Here is a 23244-nt window from a genome sequence, read left to right as displayed (position 1 = left end):
ATTCTAAAATTTGTGTTCATCTTCTTCAATCAATAGTGAACTATTTTATTACAAGTTGTATTTTTTTCATTATACACAATCAATGGCTGCTTTATTAGGTACTGGAGTGGAACCCCTGTATGGTCTTCTGCTGCTGTCACCATCTATTTCAATCATTATTGATAAAGAACATTTGTGACTTCTATACATTCATATCTATGCAGTCTGTGTGTGATAGCTATAATGTCATTGCTTAGGTGCTCTTCACTGCTTTGTCCACACTTCATTATTAGAAAAAGTAATTGTGGATTTTTGATCAATTAATCAAGTAGCTCCAATTACAGTCCATTCACAGTACACTATTTGTAGATTAATCTAAAACTGTAGTTTCCCATGTTTTTAGTATGCATTAGTTCCAGAACTTGCCTTTAGACTCCTCAATTTTTACTTTAAGAGAGCTTTGACTGTATGTTTATGTTGCATTTTTGTATTCCAGAGGATTCAATAGCCAATGAATAACATTTTAAAATTCTAGTTATAATGTGAATGTAGAAAGCCTAGACACTTATGTACAATTGAACCCTGTAAACAGTGAGTTGATGATTGGATAATCTGTTTGGAGTTACCATTTGAGGAATAAACTTGATGTAAACAGGACACCTGGAAGGACTCCTTTAATCTGTATTGAATAGTGCTAATTGAAATTTCTACAGCTGCAAGAAGATTATTGGACACCACAAAGAACACAGGAAATCCTCCCAAATCCCAACAATGGGATTTGCACAGATCATTAAAAGTTATTGCATTGGTCCAGTATTTAGCTAAGAAGGGACATAAACAATTGATCCTTATCTCAGGAAACTGCATTAGAGATGTGAAGAGTGATACTTGCTGGAATAGGTTGTGTATGCTTGGCCTACATTGTTTTGGGTGCAGACATTGAAATGTTGAAGAGTTCGAAATAGTGAACTGATAGAAAAACGAAGGAAATAAAGGTGATGGGACATTACATTAGAGGTAATTCAATGAGGAATGAAATTAGAACAATAGACCGCACATGCTGGAATTTGGGAATCAGAAAATCAAGCTGCTTGAGGAACTCAGTGACTTAGGCAGCAACTATAGAGGGTAATGGACAGATGATGTTTTGGTTCGAGATCCTTTACAGTTCATCTTTGTGTATTTTAATATTTCAGTAATATTTGAGTAATATTGCAAATATATTTAAAGCTTTTAAATAATCCATTATGGGTTATATGTATAAGTATGTGAATGGCATATGTCATTGTGCCACTATGATATAAGTCCGCACCTCGCTAAAGTAAAATGAAACTAAGCACATGCGTCTCCTTGCACCATATTTTTCTTACAATCAGTTTTACGCTTTGTACCGTAGATTCCGGATTTTAAGCCGCTACTTTTTTCCCACATTTTGAACAGCTTTGAACTTTGCGGCCAATAATCCGAAGCGGCTAATGCATGATTTTTTTCATGCCGCCTCGTAAACATTTTGCCTCATAACAGTAGACCAATAAAATTGATGAGTAGTTCACAGAGGTCCAATGAAATTGTACGATAAATCAAGTGCACTTTCACAATTAAATTATTGTAAATCAGTCATTTGTACTCACCCTCATCAACATGGAAAACACTCGAAGCATTGTGCTGCCTACTTAGTTTAAACTATATTTGTTTTCTGTACTACATCGCGGGATGCTATGACGTCACACCCGGTTTCGCGGTGTCTTGTGGGAAAATGCCGGTTTGCGATGAAACGGGACGGAGGGAGGGAGCGCATTACGCGAGCGGCTTTGGATCTGAGCGAAAACGCTGCTTTTAAGTTAAAGGTGATCAATAACTTTTCCTGGTAGGCTGCAATATATATATTTTTTTACCAGTCGTTAGGAGATATTGGAATGTTGTTCAGTAAAGAAGTATACGCAACGTATATTTAAAAGTAGCCGCGTACGGGCACGGTTCAAAAAAAAGCATTTGCAATATGTATTTGTTTTTGTTACCATATGGATTTAATTAAAAGTTAAAAAAATCCTCACGTGTAATATCTTTGTGTGTAAGTATCTCATATTACAACGTGGGACACCTGCGGCCGAAAATCCGGTGCGGCCTAAAATCCGATGCGGCCTTTACAATTAAAAAATTGATTTTATTTCTAAAATTAGAGCCAGCGGCTTTTAATCAGGTGCGCTCTGTAGTCCGGAATCTACGGTAGTTTAACAGACCTGAGATGACTACCTACCTGTTGAAGTACAGTGAGCTGCTAAGAGATTTAAAAAAAAGTGTGGCAGGTGCTCCTTCAGAAAGGGACAGAAACATTCTAATTTTTTTTTAAAAAAAGCAGAAAGTGGATAAAATTCACGGGTTCACAAACAATGATTACCAGGTGATAATCATAAATTTAAAAAAAAGGAGAAATGACTGACTACATCAGAAAGATAGAGGCGTTTGATTATGCAAGAGATAACTGGATATTGTATACTCAGCAAACTGAGCAGTATTTTAAAGCAAATGCGAAAGCCAATGAGAAATGGACTGCCAGGTTTACTGAGTGTAATAGGTGGGAAAGCATACAGTTTGCTTTGAAGTTTGACTGCTAACCAAACCAGCCAAAATGAGATTTGCTGAAATTTCATGAAAGTAGTGCAGGAATGTTTAGAACTGAAACCACTGTTGATTGCAGAACATGTTAGGTTTCAAAAGCAGAATCTAAAGGAATGGGAATCCACTTCAGCATATGAGGCTGAATTGAAGAGATTATCTGAGCATTGTCAATTTGGTGAGGGGGGTTTGATGATGCACTAAAAGATTGTTTAGTTTGTGGAATCTTACAAGAAAGTATTTAAAGACTGGTTCTAACTGAAGCACACCTCACATTTTTTTAAAAAAGCAGTTGAAATTGCTGTACCAATGGAAACAGCAGGCAGAGACAATTGAGTTACAGGCAGGAATGAAAGTGAGTGAACAAATTTGCAACATTGGGCCTTTGGTCTGGTTTGGGGTGTGAAACTTTTCAAACAATTCTTGTAAAACTAAACTGTTGCATGGAAGAGAGGTCCCAGTCACTTTCCTTCTATTGGTCTTCATTAAGACCACATATAATTTCCAGTTAATAGTAGGATAAGCAATAAACAGAAACCTGGGAGAAAAACAAGTCTTAAAAATATACCAAGGATATCAGACGTGAAAATGACAGTACATAGGTTCACCATACAAAGGCCCCAGTGTCAAAATTTGTGCACAGTGGTCGTGGTTTCAGTGTGCCAGGGCCCAAACAGAAAATACACTGATGTTCTGGTGTGTTACTAACCCTCCTTGGTGGATTTATAAGTTCAAAATAAAATCTATTATCAGAGTACATACATGCAACAAATCTATAGATTCAAACTGTAAACAGGAGCTGTAAACTGTAAATATCAGGAACTGTAAACAAACTGTGTAAATGCAGATAATAAATAAATAGCAATAAATAATGAGCATGAAATAACAAGATAAGAGTCCTTCAGTGAGTGTAGTTAACTCCTTTAGTTCAAGAGTCTGATGGCTGAGGGGTAGTAACTGTTCTTGAACCTGGAGGTGTGGGCCCTGTGCCTTCTACCTGCAGCAGCGAGAAAAGAGCATGGCCTGGGTGTGGTGAGGATCTTTGATGATGGATGCTGCTTTTCTATGGCGGCGTTTCATGATGATGTGCTCAGTGGTTGGGAGGGTTTTGCCTGTGATATATTGGGCTGAATACACTACCTTTTGTAGGATTTTCTACCTAAAGACATTGGTGTTCCCATGCCAGTCCATAATCAGAATCAGGTTTATTATCACCAGCCTGTGTCGTGAAATTTGTTAACTTGGCAGCAGCAGTACATGCAATGCATGATAATAAGAAAAAATAAATAAGTAAATGAATTACAGTAAATACATGTATATTGAATAGTTAGATTAAATAGTGCAAAACAAAAATAATACATTTATAAAAGAAAGTGAGGTAGTGTTCATGGATTCAATATCCATTTTAGAATCATAAAGCAAAGGGGAAGAAGCTGTTCCTGAATCACTGAATGTGTGCCTTCAGGCTTCTGTACCTCCCTCCTGACAGTAACAACGAGAAGAGGGCATATCCTGGGTGATGGGGGGCTTGAAAAAAAGCTGCCACCTTTCTGATGCACCAATATGTCTTGGATACCATGGAGACTAGTACCCTAGATGGATTTGATTAATATTACAACTTTCTGTAGCTTCTTTCCATCCTGTGCAAGTAGCGCCTCCCCCCATACCAGACAGTGATGCAACCTGTCAGAATGCTCTCCACAGTACATCAATAGAGGTTTTCGAGTGTTTTCCGCTTAATGCAGCTGTTGTTATTTGTACTTCATAGTTGAATGGTCGGGCTGATTTATTTTGTGCCCAAGTTTCTGGGTTCCACTTTCAAGACTCAATACAAAAATTGGGCCAACATGTCAATAAAGCAATGATTGTAGCATTCTGAGATGCCTTTTGTTTGCCAAAAGTGATAAACACAGATTCCTTGTCCCTTTCATTTGGGTATGTATGACCTTAAAGCACAAGTGTCCTCTATGTTCTGTCCAACATTCATCTCCAGCCAGTATAATTAAAGCCAAATGATTTTGATATTAACTGATTCATGTTTGCCTGTGTTGTCCATGCATTTTTCATATTAATTCCCGTATTACACACACTGCAGTTTAGCAGGACAGTGGATTCCGGTTAATTGGGAGACATCAGGACCAGTACACTTTGGCACAATTAAGCGGCTGTCCTAATGAGCCGAAATTTCATGGAAATAGTTAAATGGGAAAAAGAAGTTAAATTGCTGTTTAACTTGGTAACAATTTACTGTATATATTTAAATGAAATGTATGAAGTACAAGACAAATTAGAACACTGCTAATACTTCAATACTATAAAACAGTGTATTAGTTCCTAGTAGTTTTTGACAATGTTTTAGATGATTGTATCCTTCAAATCATATTTTCATTTTAATATTCGAGATGATTGGCGATATCTTCATAATTCCTAACTTGTAGAAGTTGTGAAGTCATTTTACTTTCACTCCCAGCCGGCCGTTTCTGGCATCTGTAAGCCTGAATGCTTGAAGCCGTGGTGAGCGAAACAGTTCTGAATTGTCTACTACTTATTTATTTTCAACAATCAGGGACAAATCAGGAAATAGCCAGGGAATCCTGGTTACTTTCTTATTTAGTTTTTGTTCTTTATGAATTGGCCCAAATAAACAGCTGCCTTGAATAACTGATGGCCCAATTAACTGGAATCCACTGTACTTCATTAGCTAAGTGGCTTTCAGAGATTCTGTGGTTGTGAAAGTAGTATGCAATTTTTTGCACCTGATCACTTTATTTAAGATGGCATAGGATGCTTTGTTGCTTCTTTTGTGTTTAAGAAATTACCACAGAATTGAAGAGTGCAGTATGGAGAGAGGTTGAGATGGTGATCAAACCACTTAGAATCTCATGTAATGCAAATAGACATAGTTGTAACTCTGGTGAAACTGAGCTCTTGAAATATTTTCATTATTTTAAAATATATCTAAAGCATTCAGGCTTTGAGATGGATAACATGATCTTAACTAATAGTGTTAGCTATCATGTGATGTGAAGAAATGCAGCATTATGCGAAGATAACTCAGATGACGTCTATTTAACCTGAAACTTTTACCATCATTTCCTTTTCTACAGATGCTGTCTGACCAGTTGAGTCTTTTGGCATTTTCTGTTTTTATCTTGAATTTCCCCAAATGCATTTCTTGATTTTTCATATCAACTCCCTTTCATTTTACTTGTTGATTGCTAAGCTTGTCAATTAACATTTCACTTCACTGAACAGGCATGCCCACATAAATAAATGGGCACTAGCTGTACCTTTTGTAATTGTTTTGTCAGCCTTGTGTGTGACATATTTATGCCATTTAAAAGATTTTGCATTCGTGTCCACCTTGCAGAAAATCATCTTGATCACTGCATGTTATTGTAAGGGAGAAATGGTGAGCTTTGCATCTGCTTATCTTTCTATCAAGTGACCTATCACCTTCCCACTGATGCATGCATACTCTTTTAGTGTGCGAGCCAAGAGAGCTAAAAACTCAAAATAGCTGTTAATTCAAACCCTAGCTCAACAACTTATGAAGATGCATTGAATTAATTATTGAAGTTTTAAAACTGGTTCCATTAAAAATGCACAAATCTTAACTACAAACTAGTTTATAAATCAGTTCATAGAAAATTTGCTGCTCCTCGTGAGGATTATCTTTTAAATTGGTGAGAAGATGAAAGGTGATGTTTGGTCATAGAACAGATGTGGTGTTCGTGTGCATTGTACACATGCAAACCACTGGACAACAAAGATTTTGCTTCCTGAATACGTTTGGGTGTATCTTGTGGATTTTGAGCTGCTGATCATGAAAATAACCATGAAATTTTCCTATCACACACACCATTTTGTTGTAATAATCGCCTATATTTGTTATTTCACTTCATAATTCAAGCCAATTAAAATGTTGCCCACAATGTAAGCTGAAAAGGTTCTATCTTGTCCAGGCATGCCTGAGCATGCTTCGGCAGGGCAGCTGCTGCATGGCAGGATAGGTTTTAGGAAGCCTATAAAATCATCACATTTACATGTATATCAGTCAGCGATCACGTTGGTGCGCATGCTCTACGCACAGAGCACATAGTGTGTACTCATTATAATAAAGCAATTGTATCTTCAGGAGTATTTGTGATAGCAAAATGACTTGCCAATATTGTAATAGCCACGATACTTCGCTATATTTGAGGCAAGTTTACGCTTAGATCTCAAGAGGGAGCATGACTCCTCGTATTAAGAGAAACTACACGCTCTACTTTGAGTGTAAAATTGGCAACTAAGTCGGCCTGGGCATTATGCATTTATTGCACAACATGTGCTGTCAATCTTAGAGTATGGCTCAGAGGTACTCGGAAGTCAATGCCATTCGCTGTTCCGATAATATGGTGAGCAGAAGGACCATGTGACAGACCACTACTTCTGTCTGACCAGTGCGTCTGGTTTCTCTGCTCAAAACAAGAAATCCATTGACTATCCCTATCTCCCTTCAGCCATCAGACCTGTGCCTCATGACGACAGTCTTCCAGTACCGAAGCCAATAGAGACATGGAGTCTAGAGGAGACAGATAAAGATGCCATGATACACGAGCCATGAGTGGAAAATAACACTGATACTGATACAGATTTTGAACCCTTTATGTCAAGTGACCCTCATCCGATATCTCAATGTGAGTTAAATGACATGGCCAGAGAATTGGGTTTGTCAAAAGCAAAAACAGGCACAAAATTTTCCATGAAGGATTTTGATATTTGAGAGAGATGTTTCTCAGAGTAACTGATGCCAAGATTAAGGAGGGCATTTTTGTTGCTCTACAAATCAAACAGGTCATCAATGACAGGCAATTTGAAGAACTTCTAGTGGAACCGGAGAAAATTGCATGGAAGGCATTCAAATATGTGTTGAAATATTTCTTGGCAACTACAGAGCACCTAATTACATGCAGCTGGTTGACAATGTGCTTCAAGCATACAAAGCAATGAAGTGCAATATGTCACTAAGGATTCATTTTCTGCATTCCCATTTAGACCTCTACCTTGCAAATCTTGATGCGGTCAGTGACGAGAATAGTGAAGGGTTTCACCAGGATATTGTGGTCATGGACAAGTGGTATCAGGGCAACGAGAATCCATCAATGCTGGCTGATTATTGTTGGACTGTTAAGCGAGATGTCTCAGATACTGAGTTCAAATGCAAATCATCAACAAAACATTTTTACTTTAGTTGAACTATTGCAAAGTGTCAGCACCATTATTCAATTAAATGCATTCTATTCAACAAAAGTTAATTTTTTGTTTCTCCAAATCCCTAAGTGATTTCAAGTAGCCTGAAATTATATTTGTTTAAGCTTCAAGCAGTCTATCATAAACACAAAACATTTCTGAGGAAGCAACACTTCAAAAAAAGTTTGTTGTCCAGTGAAATGAGCACACAGCTTCAGCAAGTAATTAGAAGGTAAGCAAAATGGTGACCCTCATTCCAAGAGGGTCTGAGTTCAAGAGTAATGACATGGTGCTCCAATCATATAGAGTGCTGATGATATGGCATCTGAGATGTTGTGTACAAATTTGGTCTTTGAATGCAAGGAAATACACACTGCACTTGCAGTAGAGGGAGTTCAACACATTGATTCCTAGGATGGTGAGTTTAATGTACAAGGAGAGATAAAGCAGGATCAGTCTGTACTTAGAGTTTAGGAAAAAGTATCTTCATAAGAGACTTGACACATTTGATGTGAAATAGTAATTACCCTAGCTGAGTGTTTAGAATCGGGTCCCAACCATTCAGGTAAGAGTTGAGAAGGAGTTCTTCACCTGGAGAATAGTGTATCTTTGGAATTGTCCCCTTAAAATGGCTGTGGAGGGTCTGTCGCTGAGTATATTCAAGAAGGGATAATATTTTAGATATTTGGGTATCATGGAATATGACACAAGTTTGAGAAAATGATGCTGCAGAGGAAGATTAACCAAGATTGTCAGAACAGATCTACTCTTGCTTTTATTTTTATCATTTTAGTATTACCTCTAGTCAGCCCTAGAAGTAATTCTACTACGTCCTTGGTTGATGCTCAATACCCTCTGATGTCAATCAGTAAGGTGTGTCGTTCTGTAAGAACTGGTATACCAATCTGCTTCTCAGACCAAACAGGAATGGATGTGACCATATGGATATTGTCCATGTCTTTAGGAGAAAATGGGGTGGGGGGGAAGAGAGAAAATGAAGATTACAGATTCTATATCTGAAAGATAAAGATTTTTTTGACAGTTTAATGATGCTGGATCTTGGCTGCAAACCCACTGTTGCCCTTACCTCTGTAAAGAAATGAAAGTCTATTCACATTCTAATCAATTCATTTCTTAATATGTTTAACTTTATTTGGACCTTGTATTGGTACGAATGTGGTGATCCAAAAATGACATCATCTCTTTTTAGCATAGCAAATCCATGAGTTTAGCACTAGGTAAACTGAAATGAAATGCCAATTTGCAGCAGAATGCAGGTAGAGTTACTTCCTTCAAGTACACTCTCTCCATTTTTGTAGAAATGCAGGACATGGTGATGGTGGTTAAAATGAAGTGGAGAAGTCTGTTGGTGACAAGGAATGTTGAAGTTTTATTGGCTTTATGAATTTAACAGCTGTCAGGAAATTCCACAATGAATTAGTAATTTGATATTCATCAATTAGTGTTGCCAACTATTTTGACCACTGCTTAAGTGTCTCAGTTCCTATCTACAGTGGTTATTGTTTTCTAAATTAAGAGTAAGTAAAAGCAATTGACTATCTAGTTAGGAAAAAGTTTGATTTAACAAATAAGCATGATATATTTGTGAGAATACAAACTGATAATATGGGATCTAGGATTGGATGATTCATAGGAATTTGATCAACTCCACTCTAGAGCAGGACCTTTCATTCTTTAAATTGAGATGGAAAAGACCATAAGATATAGGAGCAGAATTAGGCCATTTGGCTCATTGAGTCTGCTCTGCCATTTCATCATGGCCCATCCTGTTTTTCTTTCTTTCAGCCCCAGTCTCCTGCCTTCACCCTGTATCCCTTCATGCCCTGACCAATCAAGAATCTATCAATCTCTGCTTTAAGTAAGCATAAAGACTTGGCCTCCACAGGTGCCTCTGGCAAAGAATTCCACAGGTTCACCGCTTTCTGGCTAAAACATTCTATAATGGACAACATTGTGCATCATCTGTTAAAAACATTCCTGAACACACAAGAAATTGGAGCAGAAGAAACCATATAGCCACTCCTATTTGTTCCAATACTTGTTAAAGGCAAAGCTAACCCTCAGCAACACCTGGTCTGTTCCCTTTACTTTTCAATTTCCTTTGACTCTGTCAGTCTCAGTTATTTTGAAAGCATGTCACATATATCTCAAGTCTCAGAATATTAGAATCTTCACTGAAAATACCTCTCAATCCTGACAATTCCAGAAATTTTATTTCATTCATCGATTAATTTCTTATCCTAGTAATTGATTTAATGAAAGCCAGTATTTGCTTTGTAGGCCATTGAGACCAAAATTTTTCCTGTTTTTCCAGGTGTAGTTTCAACCATGTCCTGATCAATTAAAGCAAGAATTCCCACTTGTGTCCTTCCTACTTCCTAAAAAGTCAACAAGCCTTTCCATTTCCAATTCATATTCTATCTGTACCTTGCTCTGTTTTCTGGAACCTAACCATAAAAATATAATCTCAAAATAATTTAAACCTATTTTAATGCTTCTGAGCAAAATGAATAAATTCTCATTGTCACATATTTTACTCATCTGCCACATTTTTGTCCACAGATCACCTGGCTTGGCTCATTTGCATCACCTTCAATACTACTTTTTGCCAGGTTCGATTATTGCCAAGTTTGGATACCTTAGCTACTTTTTAATTTGAGTTTGGTTTTGGACAAATATATCACTCTGAATTTCAATCAAGCATTTTGTCACATCTAAATATTGGGATAACTGAATAACTTTGTAGGCTTGCGTAAGGCATGATCAAAAATAGTTTGTCTTATGTTTGGGTGCCGTGATTAATTGTATTGGAAAACTCGACTCAGGTTCATTCTTGGCCTGCAGTTCAGTTACACAACTGTTTTTATCATCATCAAGAAATAGTTCTTGTTGAACTGAAATGCAATTTTGGGCTGATTTTGCACACTATCAGTAATTCAGTTGAGCACCTCTTCATCTCATCACATGGGGTGACATTGATTTCCTATAACATGCTCCTTCTTGGAGCATTGCAGGTCATATTTGAGCCTTGTTTTTTCCCAGGGGGCATTGCCAAGATATGTTCTTCTCAGTACACAGGGCTTAGGGTACCCAACAATTAAATACTTTCCTTCCCAATGGTATTGGGTGTCAATCTCTCTAAACCCCCAACCTAAATCATGTCTGCCTGCTCATGATATTCACCCCACCACAACTTCTCTTCACAAAGCCTGATTGTTAATTCCCATCCATTTTCCACCATAACAACAATCAGGCATTCAGGCCTCACTCAGAGTCGGGTACCGGCATGTGTCGTGAAATTTGCTAACTTAGCAGCAGCAGTTCAATGACAACGTCCAAACTACTGGTGAACAACCAGTGCCTCCCAATCCTGGTCATAATATCCTGAGTACCCAATCCTCACCATCTCTCGTCAACGTAAGGGAAACTGTGCCCTCGGCTGCAGCAGTAGCAGTTTAACATGTTGGGCTATTGTTTGCCTAAAATTAATCCCACACCCTGTGTCCCCATCCTTCAATATGGTTCAGAGGTGCCATACTTTTAACCAGTTCCTTTTTCCATCAATTAGAAGATGTGAACTCCTGCCTTTTGGTACAGATCCACAGACCTGCAGGTATGCTTGCCTAAACATAGAGTGGAGTAATATGATAATAGATTTTTCAGAATCGAGTTTATTATCTCTGACATATGTCGTGTTTTGTTGTTTTGTAAGAATTTCCTTACTTCGTAAATACCCCACCACTTAGGACCTCCTGGAAGCTGAACAGACAGTGATTTGGGGGTACAACATTCATTGCATCTCGACCAGAAGTGTCCAAGAGCCATGTATGAATAGATCATGTCAATCTTAATTTCATGCTATTGAGGACAATTATAGTGCACTTCTAACACTTGGTTGCAATCAGACACTGAACAGGGATTGAATCTGTGACCACACGGTCTTTTATTTTCATTGGCCCAATGGGAAAGTAAAAAATAAAGCTGAAGTCAATTCCATCTTGTGTCCAGGGGTGTTATTGTTAGTGTGGATTCCAATATAGGTGCATTTTGTTTTGGGCAAAAAAAACAAAAGGTCAATACACTAATCTCTAGTTTGTCAGTCTCATTTGAGGTGGAAAGAAAAGTGAGAAGTATTATCATTCCTGTCAGTGTGTGTGTGGTGTTGGAAATTAATCCTGTTGCAATGGCGATGACAAGCTCTTTACAATTTGCTAGATGCCAGCTATTTTTAGAAAGTTAATTGCATTGTATCAGAGGCATCTGTCTCCCTCTGCACATTCACAGAATTACAACCAAACTGTGAAATTCCATTCAGTCTGTATAAAAGTGAAACAGTAGCCAGGGCGGGAACATATTGATAGGTTCTGCCCATGAGATATTTATGTCTGTGAAAATGCATTTTAAACTAGGTTTCACAGAGCTGTCTTAGAAAAATCAGAACAAAAGGCAAGCAAGAGGGTTTATTCCCTGTTGAGCTTCTGTTCATGGTTTGCTCACCAACATTTCATTTTCAAAGCAACAGTTCAAAGGCTAAAATCCACGACAATTTCAACTATTAAAGTGATAATTCATCTTGTGGGCCAACTTCCCTACTTAGTGTGCAAGCTTACCCTCGGCCAGCAAATCTATTTTTTCCCCAGAAACTTTTTTCATCTCCATTTGGAGCTGTTGAATATTTAATCTTATTTCACTATCTGAAATTTCTTTAACACCCATTTTAAAGCATTTGGGAAGCGTTATTGTCTCCTGCACTCGTGAAGTATGGGAGTTGTTAGGGCAAGTGCCACTGTGAGGTGGATGGTCCCAGTTTCTTCCTTGTCTTCATACTCAGAATTTCCCATTATTTTCCAATTATGCTCTGAATTGCCAGATCCAGGAGCCTTCCCAGGTCTTCACCCATATTCCTAATGTGAAAATGTCCAGCTTTAAGTTCTCACATGATTTGTACATGCTGGCTGTGTGTTGAAAAAGGCACAACAGCACCTCTTTAACCTCAGATGGTTGAAGAAGTTTGGTATGGGCCCCCAGATCTTAAGAAATTTCTATAGAGGCACAATTGAGAGCATCCTGACTGGCTGCATCACTGCCTGGTACAGGAACTGTACCTCCTTCAGTCACAGGACTCTGCAGAGAGTGGTCTGTAGATGTGAACTTCCCACTACTCAGGACATATACAAAGACAGGTTTGAAAGGCCTGAAAGATCATTGGGAACCCAAATCACCCCAACCACAAACTGTTTCAGCTGTTACCATCTGGGAAACGGTACTGTAGCATTAAAGCCAGGACCAAAGGGCTCCAAGACAGCTTCTTCCACCAGAATCAGATTGATTAATTCATGCTGACGCAACCGTATTTCTATGTTAAATTGACTGTCCTGTTGCACATACTGTTTATTATAAATTACTATAAACTGCATATTTCACATTTACACAGAGAGGCAAGGTAAAGATTTTACTCATGTATATGAAGGATGTAAGTACAAAAGTTCATAATAAAGTCAATTCAACTAATGTCAATCTTTCGCTGTATTCTTTACCTCTACGTTGACTGTGACTTGGTCAAATACTAACCAGTATATCAAGCTCTAGGTTTAATTGGCTGGGATCAGTAGAAACAGAATGGACTTGGGATCTTTCTGCTCTGACTGGTTTGATCCAACCGAGAAACTGGGAAGAGCAGACAGATTGTCTCAATTGTAATCAAAATTTAGCACAGCCCATATTTCCCGCTGAGCTAATGAAACAGTGTTGGGGCACAGTGCACTCACCAAACATCATCTTAACATCCCCCAATGGGGTGCAACAGCTAAGAGAGGCTGATATGATGGCTTCCATATGACCTCTGATAATCTAGCATTGTATACCAATGAAGAACTTTATGTGGAGCCTTTGTTGTAATGCAGTCAATTTGTCAGCACAATGTAGTATAAACTTCTTCATACTAGTGAGAAAATGTTAAGTTCAAACCATGTTGCTCACAAGAGATCAGAGTAAACTTCTGTTTCAAAATAGTAGACTTGAACCTGCAATTTTCTGAATTCATCTGAGCAATGTGATTAACACTTGATAAATAGTCGCTGTCAAATAATGTTGGTACATTTCTAGCACATGAGGGAACAGGATGATTGTTCTGATGCTTGGCACGTCGTTCATGAAGTCACCAAGTTTTGAATGTTGACTGGTGGAGATTGAGTCTCTCAGAAACGCGGAAGGGGTGGAAGATTCTTTTGCTGATTTATAAGTAGCCAGTGGAGCCCACTGGAAAAGACTTGAGTCTGAACCTTCCATGAAACGTGAAAGCTCTCACTAAAGTGAGACAGCCTGGGCTGAGTAGTTCCCATGGACTTATCCCTCTTGAGGCAGCGTCCTTTGGAAAGAAGCAGAATGCCAAAGAGAATTTGAAAATTGTTAAGTTTCCAAGGCAGACCAAAATTATATATGCTTTCTATCAAGGAACATCCTGCAGAGATGCAAGAGGCTATCGATGTTGTACTTTTTTGAATTGAATTGACTTTATTTCTTACATCCTTCACATACACGAGGAGTAAAACTCTTTATGTTACGTCTCTGTCTAAATGTGCAATGTGCAATCACAGTAATTTATATTAAATAGGACAGTCAATGTAACATAGAAATACACTCAAATCAGTGTGAGTTAATCAGTCTGATGGCCTGTAAGAAGAAGCTGTTGGTCTTGGCTTTTATGCTGCGGTACCATTTCCCGGATGGTAGCAGCTGGAACAGTTTGTGGTTGGAGTGACTTGGGTTCCCAATGATCCTTTGGGCCTTTCTTCACACCTGTCTTTGTAAATGTCCTGAATCATGGGAAGTTCACAACTGCAGATGCGCTGGGCTGTCCACACCACTCTCTGTAGAGTCCTGCGAATAAGGGAGGTACAGTTCTCATACCAGGCAGTGATGCAGCCAGTCAGGATGCTCTCAATTATGCCCCTGTAGAAAGTTCTTAGGATTTGGGGGCCCATACCAAACTTCTTCAACCATCTGAGGTGAGAGAGGCATTGTTATGCCTTTTTCACCCCACAGCTGGTGTGTACAGACCAGGTGAGGTCCTTGGTGATGTGGATGCCAAGGAACTTAAAGCTGATTACCTTTCAACCCCAGATCCATTGACGTCAATAGGGGTTAGCCCATTCTCATTCCTCCTGCAATCTACAACCAGCTCATTTGTTTTTGCGACATCGAGGGAGAGGTTGTTTTCTTGACACCCACTATGTCAGAGAGATGACTTCTTCCCTATAAGGCCACCTTGTAATCTGGAGCAAAAAAAATCAGGCAGTATACGAGGGGTGATTGATAAGTTCATGGCTTAAGCTAGGAGTCAATTTCAGAAAACTTAGCACATTTATTTTTCAACATAGTCCCCTCCTACATTTACACAATGACCTCCAGAAAGTGTCCACAGCTAAGTTCATGGCCTAAGGTAGAAGGAGATGAGCTATACAGCTCTTGTTACATGTACATGCAGTTCAATTCTTTGAATGATTATGCAGAAAGTTTGAAGTTAATAACTCATCAGGGGTGATTGGTAAGTTTTTGGCCTAAGGTAGAAGGAGATGAGTTATTAACTTCAAACTTTCTGCATAATCACTCAGTTGAACTGGATGTGCATGTAATGAGAGCTGTATAACTCATCTCCTTTTACCTTAAGACACACTTCCTGGAGGTCCAAGATCTGTATGCTCCATGACCGCTGGACTAAGTGTGTAAATGTAGGAGGGGACTATGTTGAAAAATAAATGTGACAGGTTTTCTAAAATAGACTCCTTCTACCTTAGGCCACGAACTTATCAATCACCGCTCGCATGTGGAGGCAGAGAGGAATGGTTGACGTTTCAGGTCGAGTCCCTGCATAGGGTCTTGACCTAACAATGATGGCCCCTCTACCTCCACGCGTGCTGACTGACCCACTGAATTACTCCAGTAATTTATTCTTTCTCCTCACATCCTACAGATATTTATTTTGCAACTTAATCTATTTCCTCTTGTTCCTATTCCCTAGATACAAATCTCCAGGCAGGTTTGGGTTGGTCTAAGTATTGGTGCTCAGGAGATTGGATGATGAATAATTCCACTAATCCCATATTTGGCAGTGTAACCCAACAGCCGTCAGCCAGTTCAGTTTGGCCGGTTAAGCAGTTGCAGCTTCTCAAGTATGTAGCCAAGGGAACTGTTCGGCGTGGCATAATTTAAAAAAAAGACTTGTTTCATCGGCATTGTAGATATCATCTGGAGAAAAATTTTGAAGCAAGTCGGGGAGTTTTGTAGATTTCCCAGTTTGTGCACTTACAGCATCAGCACTGCCTTCCTCGCAGTGAATTTAATGTGATACCATCATTTCAATTGAGACAACCAGCCAACTTTTGCTTTAAAATCTTTGTGATCAACTTCTTAGCTAGCTCTCCTGACTTGTTTGTCTATAAACATTGGCCTACTGATACACATGCACACGCACACACACCTCAATGGAAAGCCACTGACTGATGTCCTCCTCAATGTGCTGATTCTTACCTTCACACTTTTAGTTCTTTGGGATGTTTCCTGTTGTCTCTTATGTAATGCCCATTCTTGCAGTTTATCATGTAGATATATCAAGTGTGCAATTACAGATTTTGGCACTCCAGTAATCTCTGCCAGTATTGGAATATAAATTTTGATGTGTAACCAAAACTATGTAGTCAGTTTTGAAACTTGCTATTTGCTATGCATGTATCCAATTCTGTAGGAGAACGAAATCTTAAGAATGTAGAAGACAATGGTGTGTTAATGAGAGGTAGCTAAGAGATGTAGATTAGAACATGATTAAGTCAATGGGTAGAAACAATAGTAGCGGATGTACTTGTGATACGCAACTATAGACCGATTGGATATGCTAATGCAGCTAAACCAGGAGATTGCTATAAAAAAATGCTATGTCCAAGGATCGGTGGGCAATCAGCGACTAGCTCAATGACTGTCTCAGCTTTGATTTGCAAATTAAAGTTTAATACTTCTTGAGGAATCTTCTGCGTCTCCTGGTCATTTGTGGGGCACGAGAAACCACGACACCAGTTGATGATGAGTGATGGCTTTTAACTTGGGCCAGTAGGGTAACTTTTTCGGCTAGTGTCAGATCTTTTCATGGCATCTTGACAAGGGTCTGAAACTTTAAGTCAGAATAAAAAACAAAATTAACGTCCATTGATTCAAACAGAAAACATAACACGCACACAAAACTAATGCTTTTTAAAAACTGCTCTAAACATGGTGTGGTGTCAATAGCCACATGCAACTGGTGTTATATACAAAACTGATTGGCAACAGTCTCTAGACTCAATTAAGCAGCATAGTGTCCAATAAACAAAGGGAAATTGGACTATTTTCTCAATATGTTTTTGTTCTTTTAAGAGTTTTTCCAAATAAGTGGCTGCCCCAATTAACTAATGGCCCAATTAACCAGAATCCATTGTATTTGGGAAAACATTTACACCTATTTTAATAATTTCAATTGTTACTGACAATTGGACATGTTTAGGAACAGTTTAAAGCTATTGCCTGTGAGGCGACTCTACCTTATGGAAAACCATTGAGTAAGAGACATCATCTCATTCAACACCCCCAAACCTCCCCCCCCCAACTCCATCCAGAAAAAAGAACCACTGGGAGAGATTGGGCAGTGGGCCAAACCTGGCATGACCCTTCTGCCCACTACAGTTAAGAACCAGAGTATAGGGTAAGCTTCCAATTGCTGACGTTGGCAATTTGGTCTATCATAGAAGTTCAGATTGTTTTTTACTGTGTGGGATCCACCATACAAATTAACTGATCGTGTTTGTGTAAAATAGCCACTAATGAATTTGTAATGAAACACCTTCAAAGTGCCTACTTGGGATGCTGTAAAAGGTATGCAGGCATTCCTCCCTCTTTTTTCTTTTCTTTTTTTCTTTCACCCTCTCCTTCCATTCACCTTTACTCCATACCTTTCGCTCTTTTCTCCTTTGCTTTTTCCTCCCCTCCTCTTTTTTTTTAAAAAAGCCTTTCCTCTCCCTTTATGCCTTCCCCTTTACTTAATTATTCTCACCCCTCTTGGTCTGTGTCACAAGCAGAGCCTTACGTTTATATCAGGAATTAGATTTTTGAAATAATGCTACAATCTCGAGAGCTCACATAGCAAAAGATAAAGGTACTTACAAGCACTTGCACACAATTGCATGTTGATGGGCTCTTGTGCAGTCTCAGCTAGGGTGGTCTTGATTAGATTAAGTCATTCCTTGATACTCCAATGATATACATTGTTTGTAGTACTTAAGTGAATTCAGAGATTATTTTGCCAAATGTACATGTCTGTTAGTAATCAAGAGCGTTGGCTTGGCTGGCTAATGTCAGTGAAATAATTACCTCAGACTGCAGCTGAAGAAGCCATTTTGAATGTGGTCTCTTTCTGGTGTGAGTCTCACACTGAACAAGTCTGTATGTGTTGAAAGATTGTCAGACAAATTGCAAACAGTGTGAAAAGATCTCGTTGGCATTCAGTGCAGTTTCCCTGATCCTCCGCAAAGGTTTGATAGGAGTGTAAGAGAGCCTTTGTAGAAAGCCTGATCACCTGTTTCTAAGCAAACAAATTCATGAACTACAGACCACTGTGTTTCATCTTTGTTAAAATATCTTCTGATAAGGAGAAGTTTATTAACGTATGATATACATATTGGGATTTAAGCATCCTGTTCTCTGTGTATTCTGATAACTGCCTTGGTTGTAATCTAGTTATTGTGGTATCCTCCTGTTTGTTTCCACTAATTGTATCATTATCATTTAAAACCTGTAACCATCACAAAGTAAGTTTCTACAACTGTATATTAAGAAACGGAGACTAAGAAAATGAACTGCAGAAACAAACATTATTTCAAGTGGCATTAGCCAGATTTGATGTTCCTAATATGTTAATGTCAGTCATGTATAAGATGGATGACTTGCTGGGAAGTTGTGTACCAATGTACGTGGCATCGGGCAGATCTGTTTCGTTTCTCATAGTCTGACAGCACTGAAACAGGCCTTTAGGCCCATCCAGTATGTACTGGCAGTCAACCATGGGTTATTTTAAGAAAAATTGTACTATAAACCATTTTATTCTCCCCAGTTTAGATTCCCAATTCTCCACCTCGCACCCACCCACCCACCCACCCAGCCAGCCACCAGCTCCCAGGGTGAACCTCGGGTCATCCTCATGCCTTGAAACCTTGCCTCAAGATCCCTCCAGGCTGTTTCTACTGAGACATAGCACTTGTGGCATTTTTGCTAAATGCAATATTTGCATTCAGATTTGGAAGAGGCATTTGACTGCTCTCTAAATTACAGGCCTTTATGGAGGACTCTATTGTCTTCACACTACCCTCCTGCACCTTACTTCTTCAGAAGTCTCTGCAGGTTCCTTTGCCTGTGAAGGATTCTTTCAGCCTCTCCCTCCTCTACAAGCAAGGTTAAACTGAAAGGCTACTCCTTGTATTGTGGAGGGATTTCTATTACTTCCTGAGGTCAGAGCCAAGTGGAAAACATGGGCAAACCCTTGTGAACCAATCGAGTGCACAAGTACTGTTTTGAACAGGTGGTAATGAATATGAGAAGCACATTAAGCAGTTCATTAGCACCAGAAAAATTGTGAATACCAATTTCTAAGTTTTGAATATCTGTTGAAGGCTCGTTGTTTTCCGCAACAATTTGGAAATCCATGCAAATCAATGTGATCACAAAATCTGATGTATTTCCAAAGAAGAAGTAAAATGGTCACAGTAGCTCGCACCAGGGATCACTGGTTGGCGTCAGGTAACCGGCCGCCTCGCGCGGCTGGCGAGAAGTGTCGATGCTACTGGCCTGGAGCACGGACAGATGTCCGCTGCCTCTAAACCTGTTTAGCACACCGAATGTTTGTGGGGAACCCGGTGCTAAAATATTCGCAGACGACCTAATTTGGGCTCAGGGTTTCATAAGTAGCAGAGCAGCTACCTTGCTGCGATCTACTGAAAGTCATGGGCAAACTTTCGTCAGCTGATAGATCCTACCTACCTACAACGGGGGTGCCCTGTCACACTCCTCGCTCAGTACGGGGACCTCCGGCCCTTACCTTGTCCTCTCACTGGTGTGTTGCAATGATTTTATACGTTCATACGAGGAAAATATGTGCTGTGTGTTTAGTATCCAAACGTTACTTAAAATGTTACGATGCTATTGACTTTTAAGTGACTTATCACTATGATCATGCGAGGAAAGTATGCGCTGTGTGTTTAATATTAAATTCATTAGATAAACACTTTTAGAAACAAAATTGAGTGTATTAGCCATTTATAAGTGAATTATAGTTGACTTATCACCTATATTCCAGTCAATATTAACACCCACACTGCAACTCCCCTCAGCTGGTCCTCAAGAATATTGTCAATATTAAACCAATCCGCAGTGCAAAAAGGTCGGTGACCCCTGTCCTTAAGTGTTAAGCTGCCTGGTTACTGGGGAGTAATGACTTGGCCCTTGTGTTGTATTCTTCTCCTTCCCGTTTACTCCACCTGCATAGTTCCAATCCCTGCTCTCCTGCCTCAATCCCATGTGCTTCTGGAGGAAATAAGATGATTTTTGTATCTTCTGAAACCCCAGTTTTTTCCTTTGGCTTTCAAATGTGATCATAAACAATTGAGGAAAAATATTTTGGTGTAATCAGCATGCTTTCTGCAATTATTTGTCCAGAGTTCCTTCCCTAAGCAAGTGAGAATGTAGTACTCTCTAACGTTGAGCTTTCTGCCATTTAGTTTGCCATCTGCTGTGAGTAGCCTAATATAATTTCAAATTGCTCTTTTCCTAGGTTGACTGCACAGAGGAGCATAGAGGACGAGGAGGAGATAGCCCGTGAGCGCCGGCGCCGGGCCCGTGAAGCACGGCGCTACGACGAGGATGACAATGGGTCCTACGCTAGCAACACTTCCACTCCAGTGTTTGAGAGCCACCTAACCACCAAGGAAAACCAGTAGGTCCTTGCTCGTGATCAATTTATAATAATTTTCCATCAGCTTGGCAATATAGCTTTGACACGAAAAAACACTAAAAGACGAATGTTTTTGCTGTTGGTGAGCATGAGCAGTGAGGTACCTGCACTTCATTAAGGCTTGTTCACCCTGTGGAAGCTGAAAATCTCATCGTTCTTGTCACTCTTGGCGTCGGTTTTCATTTTATGACCTTAGCGTACACTGGACATCTCCGGAGGACCCTGCCTCTGGTTTTGCACCTTCAGAGGGGGATGCTGCCAGCTGGCTCCATCCTTCCCGACATACTGATTTCATGCTGCAGTTCTGTTTCCACGATCAGGAGCTTGTAATAGTCACATTTCATTGGGAAATGGGAGATATAGGGCTTTTTGGGAATGGTGCAAGTGGGGAAGATAAGCTAATCAGAATAACGCATATACCTTCTTGAGGTAATGCCACATCTTTGAGCTATCATTCGTTATCAGTTCACAGTGAGCAGAAGATTCTGGGGATTGTGGTGGGTGGGAGGTCCAGAATGCATGCAGAGGTCTAAATCTCAAGCCGTACTCCATTCATTTCCTCCACTTATACAACCAATGCAAGTACAAATACTTGCTGGACATGTTGTACAAAAGGATTATGACTCAATATGTTTTTCCATACTCCTCTGTTGTTTAAGCCAGAGTGTAGGAAGGAACAGAGCGAGAGATAATTGGAACAGAATTTTAACCTGATGTTCTCTGGAAGTAGTTTTGGAATCTTACGACCTAGCCCTTTGTAGCTCCTTTGAAATCCATGGGCAATCAAATCCAGAAGTGTGTAAGATGGTCATCTAACCGAATGCCTACCCCTCCTCATAAATTAGTTATCAAAGTTAGTCCTTTGTGGACTTCTTCCTCTGAAGATCCGGATAGATCTTCCTGTGTATACTGCACTGAGCTTTTCCCAGGTGAGGGCTGCAGTACAATTTTCCATTCTGTATGGAGTCAGCTGTGAGATGCCTGCACTGCGCAACAAGAGACTGCTGCAGATGTTCTGGCTTGTGAATGGAAGATCCACCCACAAAAACATGCTCGGTTAACGTGATGCTTGTCTAGCAATCCAATGGAAATGAATTGAAATTGGCTGCCAGAGAAAGTAAAAGTTCTTATCGGATTTAATTTAAATGTTCCCGATTAAATGTTACTAAATTACGTATGCATCTTTGGACTCCACAGCTCAAGAACAGAATTGGGGTGGGGGTCATGGTGGTATTGTGGATAATCTGCAGATATCTGAAGATCAGGATGGTGATTGTACAGAATGCAGTTGAGTTAGCTGAACACTCCTGCATTCTTTACTGCTGTCAAGACCGTCACAAGTCTAAAATAGCTAAGTGCTCGACCAGAAGGAAAACAGAGAACTCATCAGGGACAGGGAGACTGTGCCTACCTGATGGGAGGCCTTGGGAAGGCATCTTACCTAAAACTCAGCCTTTGGTGCCAGTGCCCAAGACTCCATTCCAGAGCATGTTCAATTTACAACCTTATAAACTGGTCAGAAGGTGAATCTGCAATCCATCCTCTGGAGAAACCAAGCCCTCAAAGCAGGCGGAATTCCTGACACAGTCCAAAACAACACAAAGTGAATGTCGTGTGAGTTCATGACTCCATCTCTCTCAGACTGAGAGTCAGAATCAGGTTTAACATCACTGGCATAAGTTGGGCACTAGCCTCCATTTGTTGTCTTTATGGCAGCTATACATTGTAATATATAATAGAAAAACAAATGTGAATTACAGTAAGAATACATTGTGTGTGTGTGTGTGTGTGTGTATGTATGTGTATATATATAAATACAGTTACATTAAATAATACAAAAAATAAAAATGAAAAAAGTTAGTGAGGTAGCGTTCATGGGTTCAATGTCCATTCAGAAATCGGATGGCAGAGGGGAAGAAGCTGTTCCTGAATCATTGAGTGTGTGTCTTCAGGCTTCTGTATCTCCTACCTGATGTTAGTGATGAGAACAAGGCATATCCTGGTTGATGGGGGTACATTTTTGAGGCATCGTTCCTTGAAGGTGACTTGGATACTATGGAGGCTAGTGCCCATGAAGGAGCTGACTAAGCTTACAACTCTCTACTGCTTATTTCAATCCTCTGCAGTATCCTCCCCACTTTACCAAATGGTGATGCAGCCAGTTTGAATGCTTTGCATGGTCATTCTGTAGAAATTTGCGAGTGTCTTTGGTGAGGAAGAGGAAGATATACCAGGTGTTCTGAAAGGAGTCAACTGATCGGAGTGATTACAGTGCGCTGTCTTTGCTGTCTCGCAGGAAAAGATGTTATGAGGTGTTCTCCTCCTCAGTGACCAAAGAGCTCCTTCAGATTTGGAATGCCTATTCT

General features: G+C 39.6%; 1 protein-coding gene across 2 annotated transcripts in view; it reads left to right on the top strand.

The window, feature by feature from the left end:
- Positions 1-23244, top strand: part of LOC140729541 (uncharacterized) — a 170656-nt gene that overhangs the window by 41440 nt on the left and 105972 nt on the right. For both annotated transcript variants that reach the window (XM_073049386.1, XM_073049385.1), the window contains exon 2: positions 20699-20860. In XM_073049386.1, the coding sequence (XP_072905487.1) occupies positions 20699-20860 (162 nt within the window). The remainder of the gene's footprint in view (positions 1-20698; positions 20861-23244) is intronic.

This window comes from Hemitrygon akajei, chromosome 6, assembly GCF_048418815.1.
Source record: "Hemitrygon akajei chromosome 6, sHemAka1.3, whole genome shotgun sequence".
NCBI classification, from domain to species: domain Eukaryota; kingdom Metazoa; phylum Chordata; class Chondrichthyes; order Myliobatiformes; family Dasyatidae; genus Hemitrygon; species Hemitrygon akajei.
The sequence above is the reverse complement of the archived record's forward strand: the minus strand, read 5'-3'. Positions and strand labels throughout refer to the sequence as shown.